The sequence below is a fragment of the Acanthaster planci genome, linkage group LG16 (assembly GCF_054643075.1).
Source record: "Acanthaster planci isolate LZ-2023a linkage group LG16, COTS_SCS, whole genome shotgun sequence".
In the NCBI taxonomy this organism is placed as follows: domain Eukaryota; kingdom Metazoa; phylum Echinodermata; class Asteroidea; order Valvatida; family Acanthasteridae; genus Acanthaster; species Acanthaster planci.
This window is the reverse complement of record NC_141792.1, coordinates 7,368,344-7,381,023: the sequence shown is the minus strand read 5'-3', so window position 1 is coordinate 7,381,023 and position 12,680 is coordinate 7,368,344. Positions and strand designations below refer to the sequence as shown.

General features: G+C 38.4%; 1 protein-coding gene across 1 annotated transcript in view; it reads left to right on the top strand.

The window, feature by feature from the left end:
* Positions 1–273: 273 nt before the first annotated feature.
* Positions 274–12,680, top strand: part of LOC147796452 (uncharacterized) — a 17,163-nt gene continuing 4,756 nt past the window's right edge. The window contains exons 1-14 of the mRNA XM_087147261.1: positions 274–710; positions 2,471–2,607; positions 2,760–2,876; positions 3,341–3,490; positions 3,969–4,632; positions 5,048–5,289; positions 5,600–5,775; positions 6,467–7,185; positions 7,520–7,591; positions 8,211–8,465; positions 10,404–10,547; positions 10,782–11,335; positions 11,607–11,738; positions 11,847–12,004. Of these exons, the coding sequence (XP_087003387.1) occupies positions 515–710; positions 2,471–2,607; positions 2,760–2,876; positions 3,341–3,490; positions 3,969–4,632; positions 5,048–5,289; positions 5,600–5,775; positions 6,467–7,185; positions 7,520–7,591; positions 8,211–8,465; positions 10,404–10,547; positions 10,782–11,335; positions 11,607–11,738; positions 11,847–12,004 (3,716 nt within the window). The 5' untranslated portion in view covers positions 274–514. The remainder of the gene's footprint in view (positions 711–2,470; positions 2,608–2,759; positions 2,877–3,340; positions 3,491–3,968; positions 4,633–5,047; positions 5,290–5,599; positions 5,776–6,466; positions 7,186–7,519; positions 7,592–8,210; positions 8,466–10,403; positions 10,548–10,781; positions 11,336–11,606; positions 11,739–11,846; positions 12,005–12,680) is intronic.

The window sequence follows — 12,680 nt, the reverse complement described above, 5'->3', positions numbered from 1 at the left end:
GCACGTGCGCGACGACTACACGTGTGCTGCGCTTAAGCGCTTGTGTACGTCACGTCATTTTATTGCCTCGTATCACAAAGCACATTCTGAATCATCAGCATCGAATTGGGAGGCATTTTTAAAAATGATTTTTTAATAATTGTAATTAAATAAGTTTTTTGTAAGTAAACAAGTATACACTATATAGTGGTTTAATATTAGCGTAAGATTTTTAACACTGTAAATATTCTTTTGGGCTCTGCTGCCGCAGGGTGGTACAGGTAAGCACTAAATACTAACCGGTGGAGCGGGTCGGATCCTCTCGGTCACTCTCGGATCTCTTCGGGTATTCCCGGCTACTGGCGCGGCAAAAATGAATATTTATTATGCGTATGTAGAGGCATTTAAAGATCGCAGGTACATGTATGCATGTAGAGCAGAGCGCGCGCGGTGCCGCCTACTCTGCAACTTGCAAAGTGAAGGTTCCCGATATTATAAAACAAAAGTGACTAAATCGTGAAAGCGTGCAAGCATCATGGCTGATGATGAAGGGCAAATTCAAGAGGTCTTGCTACCTTGCGAGTGGCGTGAATATTTCTCTGAATACAAGGATGACCACTGTGGCTTTGTCCTAGATAGTGCGAAATTTGATGAACTGAAACGCACATTCGAGGTGGCTACAAAGTCACACTTTGTAGCGGCTAAAACTTCAGCAAACTTTGGGCAGACAGGTGAGTGTTCCATTTTTTTTAACAGTGTCAGCATGTTCGACTCCAAGCTCGCTGTGCAAAAATTATTGTACGTATTTCAGTAATATAATTATTCGCCACAGTGACCCATTTTTAGCTAAGCTAAAGCATATCCAGAAAAGTTCAATTCAGTGAGAAAATACCAAGTAGCATAAAAAGAAAACATAATTTTTCAGACTAGCCTAAGTGCCGGTGTTTGTGCACGGGGTGTCAAGTGACGTCTAAAGCACCCTTTCCAAATTAATAATGTGGCTCTTGTACTGTTCATAGTCCTGAAGAAACAAAGATGTCACCATTTGAATCAAACATCGCGGCAACACATGGCTGTACCTAATTCAACCTTTCCTAGTTTTATTTTCAGAAGAAATATCTGCAAGGGTGGAGGCCACTACCGCTAATTGGCTATTTTATTAGTTATTAAGACCCCTCTAAAAAAGAAGAAGCCCTCTAAATTTTCAAAGTAGGGGGATTGTACATGTATATTTGTGGACCTCCCCGCATTTTTTTTTGGGGGGGGGAATTTAATGTTGTAAAGCTGGTCATTCCCCCCCCAAAAAAAACGTGGGGAAAATTTGTAATTGCCAGTTAGAATGCCCAAATTAGCCATGCAAATTTGAATCCAACATACATGTGCCATTTGTGTATTAAAAACACTCAGTTTCTCCTTGTAAATGCCCTCAGGCTCAAAACTCAGGCCTCTTTTCACATTAGCTCTAGGCCTAAGTTATTGATCATGCCACAGTCATCTACCAAAGTGAATCCAACAGTTTAAATACGGTTCTCCTTTCTGATATTTGAATGGGTTTCCCCAAATAACGTATACAATCCTGGTAGGCCCTACATGTAGGCATCTTGAGTAGGGGAATGTTACTTACTAGGCTAGGCCTATACCACCATCCGATAGAACAGAATAGAAATTAGTACCATGTCTTTGATACTTGAAGATGGATAGAAACTACATGCAGATGGGAACATATCTACACTTCCATAACAATAGCGACTGCCTGAAATTAAATTCAGTGCAGAAAGTGAGGGGGTCACAGTCAAAGTAAGGATTACTAATAACATCACATGCAAATAGTGGTTGTAAAGCTCGTTCAGCAAACTTTTAATTTCCACCATTTGGCACTTTCCAAATTGCCTCCAACATGTGCATGTCTGTCCATACATGTAAGTGTAGGTGTTGAGTAGGATCCTAAAAAGGTACACATAAAAGCACTGATTCATTGAAAGCCTTGACAACTCATCTGGGAATCATGTACACAAATGACTGAGGTTTCATTTCTTTTTTTTCTGTGGTGACCTGATGAGGTCACAGCTTCTTTGTTTAGGTGCAGACACATAAATTATCTTATCCCAAGGGTGCTCTGAAGTGCTACAGCCTAGCAGTGGTAGTGTTCAAGGGACCTAATCCAATTACCTGGTGTGTGTGCCCTGTGGGGGCTCATGGTCCAGCTACATCTGGCCCATCTCTGCCTGGTTGCACACAAAATTGGACATAGCCTAAAGTTAACTGTTAGTGTCTCATTAGTATACATGTAGTCCTACAAGCCAACTTTCTACAGCTATGTAAACATTGTGGTCAGTAAGGATGTGTTATGGCAAAAAGGCCTTCAATTTTTGCATAATTTAATCTGTTTTTTGTGGCTTATTTTTTTGTATCTGCTGGGAAATATTCCAAGTAAGAAAACATGTTATTTTTACAAAATAAGTTATATTTCTTTCCTTGCAACCTTTTTCAGAGGTTGACCCAAAACTCCATCGTTTACGGTGGAGTGATGAAACGTTTCTTGGCCATCCATACATGGTGCTGAAAAGTGTGCGGTATGAGTGCCATCACGGACCGGACAGGAATGCTTCAAAAAAGGCCAAGAATGAGGTTGAATGCTATTTGAAATGCAATAAACTTTGACTCTTAAGTTGACATTATTAAACATTTTTGAGAAATTTATTTATGTTGAAGTTTCCTGTAGTAGAAAGCCTTTTCTCATTGTATTTGTAATAATTGTGCCGACAACTTTGTTTCATTAGATGGTTGCTGCTGATCACAACTACAAAAAGAGAAGGGTGCGTTTGCAGCCCATAAAAAAGGTCAACTGTCCTGCAGCTATTGTGGCAAAAGATGTCATCCTATTTCCGGACTTTGAGGTGTGTTTACTGTCAACCTGTTGACGGAATTTATTGGTTATTGTTCATATTACTCACTAAATAGCTTGCATGTGTGCTGACCTATTTTGTGAACAGATTTGACATGTGCTTTGTCTCTCCATGATCACAATTAATTTCAATTAAAAATTTCCAAAAATGTGTTTTGAGTGTGATTAACCAATGTGAAGGCCCAACCCACAAGTATGATGTGGAGAAGGGGATTCACAGGAAATATTAAATGGCAAATTTTCCATCCACTTTTCATGATTTATCTTGGAAAGTGTTCTTTTCTATTTTTTTTTGAGGGAAAATAGTTATATTGACCATTTAAAGAAATTTCCAAAAATATTTACCCAGCTACAATAATGAGCTCTTGTTATTGATGTACTCCAATTATACTACAAGATGTAGACAGTAGATGGATTTTGAAATTTCAAATTTATATTTTGTGATTGTTTTTGCAGATCTCCAGGGTAACAAAATGGCAAAGGGAAAAAATTTCCCAGGAAATAAAGATGAACCTGGGAAAAGAAGAAAGCACCATTACTTGTCAGCGCCGGATACTTGTAAATTTGCCAGCCCACAATGAGCACAGCTTCCACTCTCAGGACATGGTGAACATTTTGTAATAAGTTTACCCTGAAATTAAGGGGTGTTGATAACAGTTCTTCATGAACAAGTACTGTACTGTAATAAACCTTGTAAAGTTATCCACGAATTACAAAGTCATAGTTACAGTAATGTTTGCTGTAACGTGTCTAGAAAAATATGGCTCAAGTCTTTCTTACTGACCGTGCATGCAGAGCAGTAGTTCACCAAGCACATACATGTATGACATGTGTGCAGTACATGCTTCTTGTAATATTTATTCCTACAATCATATTTGGAAGCAGTGCAGTTTTGATGTTTTCATTGTACAACCTGCATCCATTGCTACATGTTCCCTCTTTAGTATTTAAACCTGTCTATCTTTAGACCAAATTGCAAGTCTGTATGTGTTAACTGAAATTGCTGCTGAAGTCCAAATTGCAGAAAAACATGTATGAATGATCTTGGTATAAAAATATTTGCAATTTTGGAATTGCTTTTCAGATAGAAGAACTGTCAATGCCAATAGACCCACGTTTAGTAGCAAAAGTCCAGGAGTACGTGAAGGAGGGATTTCAGTCATCTGCCATCATGAAATCCCTCCTTGATGCTTATGTAAGGAAGGAGCTCTTTGCAGAGGGGAATTGTCCTTCATGGAACAACCGAAGGTTTTTCCCAACCATGCGGGATATCTCCAACATGGTGTATTCGACACGCCTGAGATCCCTCAAGTCTAAATACGACCAAGAGAACCTCCTTGAAAATATTGAAGAATGGAGGCAAGAAAGCCCAGAAGACCACTTCCATTTTTCTCCTGCCTTGGGAAGTGAAGCTGCCAATGGTGCTGACAGTAATGAAGGATGTGGGGCACTGTTTGTATACCAGTCCAAGTGGCAGATGCATCTCCTAAAGCGGTATGGTGGAGAGTTGTGTCTTTTGGATGCAACATACCGCACCACAAGATATGCTGTTCCCCTTTTCTTCATCTGTGTTAAGACCAACACTGATTACTCAGTTGTTGCTGTCATTGCAAGTCAGTTTGAAGACAGCAGCACTCTAGTCACAGCTCTCAATATAATAAAGAATTGGAATTCTGGATGGTCCCCATCATACTTTATGGTGGATAACTGCGAAGCAGAGATCAGTGCCTTAGAGAAGACATTCGCAGGTAACACATTTTTTTCTTAGTCTTTTTACTGATTTCTTCCAAAATATATTTGTGATCAGTGTGTTTGTAGTTTAAACTTTTACAGATATTGTCAGACAACAGTTTAACATTACACTAAGTAGAGTTATAGGGACAGGGACAATTTGTGTCAGGTTGTTCTGTTTTGGGTGCGTTAAAAGAGGATGTAAAAATTGTAATGCCAATTTTTAAAACTTGACACATTTATTAACATCTAATATCTAGACATTTTACTTCCTTGAAGTCAGAGCTCCTGTTTCAAAATTAAAAAAATGAAATGATTGTAATTGTTATAGGTTCCAGTACATCTATATTTTTCTTTTGCTTTAGTGTGCAATTGCCTCCAATTGTGTTGTGCAGTGGAATGGCAAAATGGCTGAGTTTCTATTTCTTCCAGAGTGTAAGGTGATTCTTTGTGACTTCCATCGAGAACAGTCTTGGATAAGATGGTTGAGAGCATCCAAGCATGGTCTCATCGGAGTGAGTGACGATATATTGCTGCTCCTGAGAAGGGTTGCACAGGCTGCCTCTAAAGAATCCTATGATGTGGCGCTTGCTAAACTGCACAGTAGTTCTTACTGGCAGGACAACAAAAGCTTTAGGGAGTGGATTAATAACACTTGGCTGAGAATTGCTGAGGTACTTCTGTTTTATTGCAAATTTATTTCTTTGGTCATTTCAACATTTTTTGTTGAGGTTGTTAAATGAGATGTAACTTGGCAGTGTTTGAAAGACAAGTGTAGATATTTATGCATTTAAAGATACCAAACTGCACATTAAAGTTTTTAGAAAAAAAACATTGTTGAGGCTTTCTGGAAATTGTTTCATAGCACTGCTAGTTTGGCAATATGTTGAAGAACAGAGCTCTAGTCTCTAGTTTTAGTTTTAAGATTGTACCTTTAAGAAATACTGAAATCTGACCCGTTTTTCAATTTCCTTAAAATTCCAGAAGTGGGCATGGGTTTTCCGTCAAGATCGGTTTAGTGTTAAGATCAACACAAATAATGGTATAGAACGCCAAAATCGAACCCTGAAGTATGAGTTCCTCTCCAGATTCACAGACCGCTCCCTAACAGGAATGCTCACAACTGTGATAAAGAAGTTCCTCCCAGAGATGCAAAGAAGGTAACTTATGTCAGAAATCATAGCACCTTTTTTATTCTCCCTTGAAATTAAGCCATATCAAATTTTTAATTAAGTACCTTTTAAAATTCCTATTACCCTACATGTATTTGTTTGTGTGTGCTGTGTCAATGCTTGGACACACTTTGCCAATTTGAAATGAACTAATTGAAGCAATTTCCAAAAAGTTGTGTCTTGAGACATAATGTTAGAAATAGTGCTCTTTCCTCCTTTTCAATATGAGAGCTTGCCAGAAAGAATAATTTCTCAGAGAGTTCAATTTCACACCTATCTTTAAAGGAAGTAAGCTTTTCAACAATAATAGCACTTGTTGTTTGTTTGTTGTTTTGGGGTTGGTTGGTTTTTTTTGTGTGTGTGTGATATTTTCAAATAATTGACTATACTTTTAACTTCTGCTTAATTTTTTTATTACTGATATATGCTGAATATAACATTGTGCAACTTATGAATTACATTGAGCTTGTAAATTCTCAAAAATGTGGCTGCTAAAAATACAACTAATTGTGAGTAAAGTGGGCTCATACATTATGGAAGCTTTTTTTTGTTAAAAGATTGCTTGATTTGGATTGAGCTGTATTGCTCATGAAACAAAAGCTTTCTGTAGTGTAAAGAAAATAAATGAAAATTTGTGCATCAGGTTTCATTGTATTACACTTTGGTCTTTAAATTGCAGGTACATAGAAAGCAACCTGAAAGCAACATCTGTGTATCGATCTTACAGCTCAACAATCCCCCAGTTCCTACAAAACAGGCCAAAAGAATTCATAATTCATTGCATGAAGAGGCTACCCAGTGCTGACGACTGCCAAATTCAAAGGGTTGGCAGCAGCTTCAAGGTGTGTAGTTTCTCAGAGGCCAATAAGGAGTATATTGTGGCTCTGGGAAACAATGAATCAACACCTTCATGTCAGTGCTATGACTGGCGGCACACCCACTGGCCATGCAAGCATTTACTTGCCGTTGTTCTACACCACCCTAGCTGTAGCTGGACAGACCTTCCACAGCATTATAGGGAGAATCCATTGTTCATATTGGATGAAATCTGTCTTGCAGGGTCCGTATGTACCTTTGAGATGGAAAAACCCAATGGAGATATTGAAGTTGATACCATCAGTAGGCCTGCTCCTCCACAGGGGATGACAGATGGTGAACAGTTGAAGAGTTCACTGGCATCAGCAATCCGTGAAGAGGTGGATAAGATTCGTAGTATATCATATCTGGATGTTCCTGTAGACATCTTGACAGTTGTGAAGAGTGAACTGGAGCGTATATCGAATATGATGTATATAGCTGTACCTTGTACAAATAATTTGCCACCGTTGAACGCCAAACCAACTGTGAAATCATCAACAGTTCTTCCATTTGGAATCAGCAAGCCAACCAGGCAGAAAGGCAAGTACATGTACATGCATGTGTGTTTAATTAAATGAATTATTACATGGCCTCCTCATCAGTTTAGCGGAAATCTCAAAGAGTTTGGCTGACAGTGGGGGTAATAGTTACAATTTACATTGGTATGTTTTGCAGCACGAAGGTACATGCCAGCTGAAAATTGCTTACTTTGCTTCCATTGCATAACACCTCCATGTTGTGTGAATACTATAGATTATACACTTTTGCATACTGGAATGAAGTGTTAATTTTCCTTGTATCTCGGAATTCATTGCTTGTTATTTAAAGTGAAACACTATGGAGTTCATTCCTATTCTTTTTTACAATTTTACAGTTTCCAGATGTGTACAGAAGGGCAAAGTATTCAAGGATCTTCCTGTCAGGAAAAAGAAAAAAGCACACAAAGGTGAGCTTCCCAACTAAATGTACATATCACTGAGTAGAGATTGCATTGTTTCAAAATTATCTAAGTATTTATTCCTTTTATTCGTATCCTGCTTACTCACAAGCAAAAGATGGACTTACCATTGTTGCTGTCCTTCATAAAAATATACCTCGCTGATAAGAGCACTGCTAATATCAGATGCAGCTTATAACAAGTAAATTTTTACCCTTATGTTTTGTTTTTTGTTGTTTCATTTCTGTTAACACAAGGTTCTGGTTATAAAAGATTCTTTGCCAAGTCCAAAGGACCTCTTGTTAGTGAGGTTTAATTGTGTATGTGTTAAATAGGCATGCCGCTTTGTTGGTTTGGTCATTTGAAAATCATTTCTGCATGTGGGCCAGTACACGTGCATTGAGCACTGCTGAAAAAAGTTCACATATTTGGCTGACCTGTCTTGGAAAGCTGCACCTCATTGGAACGGTCAGTTTGCAGAAATGGTGTCAAAGTGACCGGAAAGAGTAACTTAAAAAATTATTAAAGCCTCAACCTCGGAAAAAAATTCATTGCTACGAAAGATTCCCCCAGCTCTTGTACAGTTAAAAAGAACCATAAGTAGCATGAACTGTTGATTGTTTAACAGCTGAAGTAAAAGCACATGCAAGGAAGCAAGGCAGAAAATACGGGAAAGAAAGCTGTGAACTACGTATAGAAGACACTGACAAGCACAAGACAGAAAGACAAAACAGCCCCAATGAAATAGCTTGCCACGTCCCGAAAGAGGCAGAAGGCATCACCAGGAAAGAAAGCCGTGAGCCACATGGCATTGACATGAAGAGAACAGAGAGAGGAAACAACCCTGAGGTGAAAGATTGCCACACGAGCAGTGGAATGACAGGTGATTTTTATGTTCAAATAAATGCATACATGATGTATTTTGATGCTTTCCGACTTCAAGGAGCCCGTGTATAAAATAGTCATTGCAAATACCTCTAAACTTTTTAGTCAGCCTGATAGTGGCAGATAGTGTCTTGCAACATGATATGTGGGAAAAATTTAGGACCAGCCATTTTATATTATTTTTTTACATGTTCACACCTGTTTGTCTTGCATAAAAGATGCAGTATGTGGAATTCGTGAGGAATGTGGCTTCCAATAACCACATGGGTTACGACCCTCGATCGCGACATTTGCTGTGCACTCCTGAAATGCTTAATGTTGCCTAACAAAAGAATATTCAATGTGTATAAAAACCTTGCAGCCAATAAAGTTCTTCCAATACTTTCAAAAACCCTTATTGTTTTTTATAACAGTTTTGTTTCCTTTCCTTTCCACATGTTTTTATTTCAATGCAGGGATGCCAGTACAGGTTTGTTACAAAAGATATTTTATTTCACCACTTCCTGTTTTCCTTCATCTTTTTGGCTCCTGAAGCTGTCAAGCTTTTGCTCATTTGCAAATAGTGTTCTTCCATGGTTTGCAGTACTTCCTTGTGTACATGTTCATGTTTGTTTTTGAGTGTGTGTAAAGTATTATTTGTAGTGTTTGGTTTATGATTTCATTGTATTGTCAAGTACAAAATGTTTAAACTTTTGGTAGAGTTGTACTTGTCAGCATCTATCAAACATCACACCTTCAATATGTCTTGTGAATTGTGAGAAAAGGAAGTTGTTTGGGATCAGAATTTGTGTCACACTATGGGAGTGTTTTCATAACATTTAACTGTACGTGCAGTTTGTTCTGCAGTGATTTACTTGCGAATGGGTGACAGTTAAGTGTATTGCTTTAGCAATAGTTCCTACACTAGCATGTGCATACATGCATTTTACTTTGCTTTCATTGGTAGAGCTTGACTTCTGTAAATGGATTGCTCTCTGCTTTGGGGAAATGCTTTGGTTACAATGCTCTCTTTGCTTCAGCTAACCCTTTAAACTTTGACGAATTTTGTCGATACTGCCATTTGATCTGGTTCGTAATTTCATTCATGATGTTTCTTTTCAGTGTCACTTCATAACAATCACCTGATTGTATTTTAACCTTTCAGAACTTTGTGAAGTTGCTTCCCTGATTTATTTTAAGCCCTTTCTCTTGTTATGTCATATAAACCTGAAATTGCATAAAAAAGGGTAACAGATACCGTAGGATTTAAAGTTTTGCAGTGCTGCATGATGGCTCATTGTGGCTTGGTCTAAGTAAAATGATAGAGAAAACACCGTAGGATCAGGGTGATAGTGGAGTCATTAACGCTTTATGCCAAAGTTTATTATCTGCACTAAAAAGTGGAATGCTACTCTTTCTGCTCTGGTTATTTCAAATGTCACATGACTATAATACAGACAAAAGGTCAATCAAATATTTTAATGTGAAAGAGCGAAAACATACTGGGTGCTTTAGGTGGTAACATCACTCATGTTCACATACTACACTTTAGCCATGGGTATCATATACTTTATATTGGAGACGTCTGTCTGATAAAAATCACACAGGTAGTGCACAAGAGGTTTGGATCTGTTGGTAGTAACTCTTTAGGTGTGTTGCCAGGATTTTTTGTGGATGGTTCATCTGAAATATAAAGGAGTTGGGTGGGCCTTAGGGACGTGCGAAACATGTCGTGTTTTGAACAGCCCATTCTGAACTTTGCAAATTATCCATGAGGAACTGTGTGAGCGACCTTTGCTTTCGTATAACCTGTTAGGACCGCAGGAAACGTGCTTGAGGTTTTATTGGCAAGTTGTTCAGATATTATGCTGTATCAGGATGTACATGTATTTTTAGAGAAGACTACAGGTTTTTATGAGATCAGTTGCATACATCTCAATATTTCCTTCTTATTTAGACACCTTTAAAACTGGAAAAAGGGTCCATTTTGACCCAAATTTGGATGATGCTGCACCCTGTGCTAGTTCACGGAGGCAATGCAGAGGATGTGAGGCTAGCTTTCGGACAAACTATGAGCTGATTTCACACAAATGTGGCGTATGTAAGTTGAACATGCCAATTAAAACTTAAAATTTCAATTAAATCAATTTAGAAAGCTTGATGATACACAATAGGATAATCAAAGCGGAACAGTCTGTTGGAATGGAAATCACAATTGCAACTAGTGTGTATAATGCAGATTGACTATGATACTTCTATAGAAAAAGTTGAAAATGAGCATATTACAAATTCCGATTTGTAAGCGTTTCTGAATTTTTGTTGTTTTAAATTTTAGTTAAGAGAGGAGTGAAGAGAAAGGTGGAGCAACCAGCCAGTCCACATGCGAAACCACCTCTGCAAGTGTTTATCGATGAGCACCTGAGCTGTCTGAGCAGAATTCATGATGTATGTAGGGCCACTGAAAATTACACATTGGTCAAGGCATCCAACGCAAGGCACTGCTCGAGACTTGCCTTCACTGATCCTGTGTTTTCCTTGTACTCAGAGATGACAACAGAGCATAAGGTTGCTTATGATAGGATAAATGAGATTGTAATGAAGTGCATGAAAACATACTCGCCAAAGCTCACATCTGAGACAGGTGACATTTGTCCTGTTACTTCAGCACTTATTACCTTTTCATTTGTAACGGGTATTGATGCACTGACGTTATTGCCAACTCTTCAGCAAGTACCAGTGCAAGCCTTTTTGGATGATGCTGGAATTTCCAGAGCTGCAATGGCTGCAGCCAACAGTGTGCAGACTTCTAGTTCTTTAAAAGTTGGCAATACATCTCTGAAGCAACAGGACTTGAACACACTGAACGGAAAAGCCTGGCTAAATGACAAGGTAATGTATGGAAGTAAATGCCTCCAATATATACATCACACGCTTGTGCAGTTTGGCATTGTGTTCAGATGGCGTAACATTTATGACCCAAGGATTATGACATCTATCACATAATGAGAAGTGGTGTCATCAAGTTCTTGTGGAGTCTCAGTTTTACTATTTCAGTTGTGGAATTTTTAAGAGTGAAAGGTCTCTAAGTTGCCTTTTAATCATTGGAGGTAATCATAAAACCAGCAATCTATTTTACTATCTTTTTTTCTTAACTGTCCAGGTGATACACGCATATTTGCATGTTCTTGCACTACATGTTAATTCTAAGTGGCGCTTCCATGTTTATGTACTCCCATGTTTCATCACTTCACTCTGGCAAAGGAACAACTACCATCAGTGGCTGTTTCCAAAGGTAGGACTTCTAAAGGGGGAAGGTATGCGGCGGCACTGATGCTTTGTTTAGTCTTCCTCTGGTATTTACGTTTGTAATGATGATTAAAAAATGCTTTTGTTTTGGAAGGTTGCATTTTCAAAGTACAACTGGATACTGCTTCCCGTATGCCTGAATGCAAATCACTGGATTCTTCTAGCTGCAAACACAAAATCCATGACAGTGGGTGTGCTGAACTCACTGCCAGGCTACACCTCTGCAGCAAAAGAGTACCACCAACATTGGATGTAACTATTTTCACATTTGATTTATTAGACACTCCGCTTTAATTTGAATTCACTTTCCAGCTGACATTATATTGGGTATGGTTGCTTCAGGACAAATAGGAGAAATGTTCAAAGAATATTTCTTATCAAATTGATTGTATTTGAGTTGTTCTTGTGTGACATGCCTTCCATTTTCTGCTGTTCTCCAGAAAAGCAGAGATAAAGCCCATATCTCATAGGGCTGCGACAGCGAATAGTTAGAGACATAAAATTGAGAGAAAATTTGCAAAATCTGGCGACAATTTACACTTGGACTCACCGCACTAATTTGGTACTTACTCCACATTTGCATCTTGGCAACATTTCGGCCAGAATTTCCTGTACATGTCAGGCACCTGTAGCTGACATTTGTGCAACATTTGCGATACAAAATTATGAATATTCTAAACTTGCACCTGGAATGTCAGATGCTCATTTTTTTGGCAACCTGTCAGTTTTGTTTCATGGGTTGCCAACCCCTCACAAAGTTGTCTCATATTTGTCGCACTTTCAGACTCATGGAAACTAAATTGAGAAGGGTTTGAGACTAAATTGGAGATTGGTTCGAGACGCCCATGACGAGTGTGACTATTTAAGAGAAAATTTGTTGCTCCATTTTTTTTAACATGCTCAAAATTTCCGTGACACAAAAGCAAGA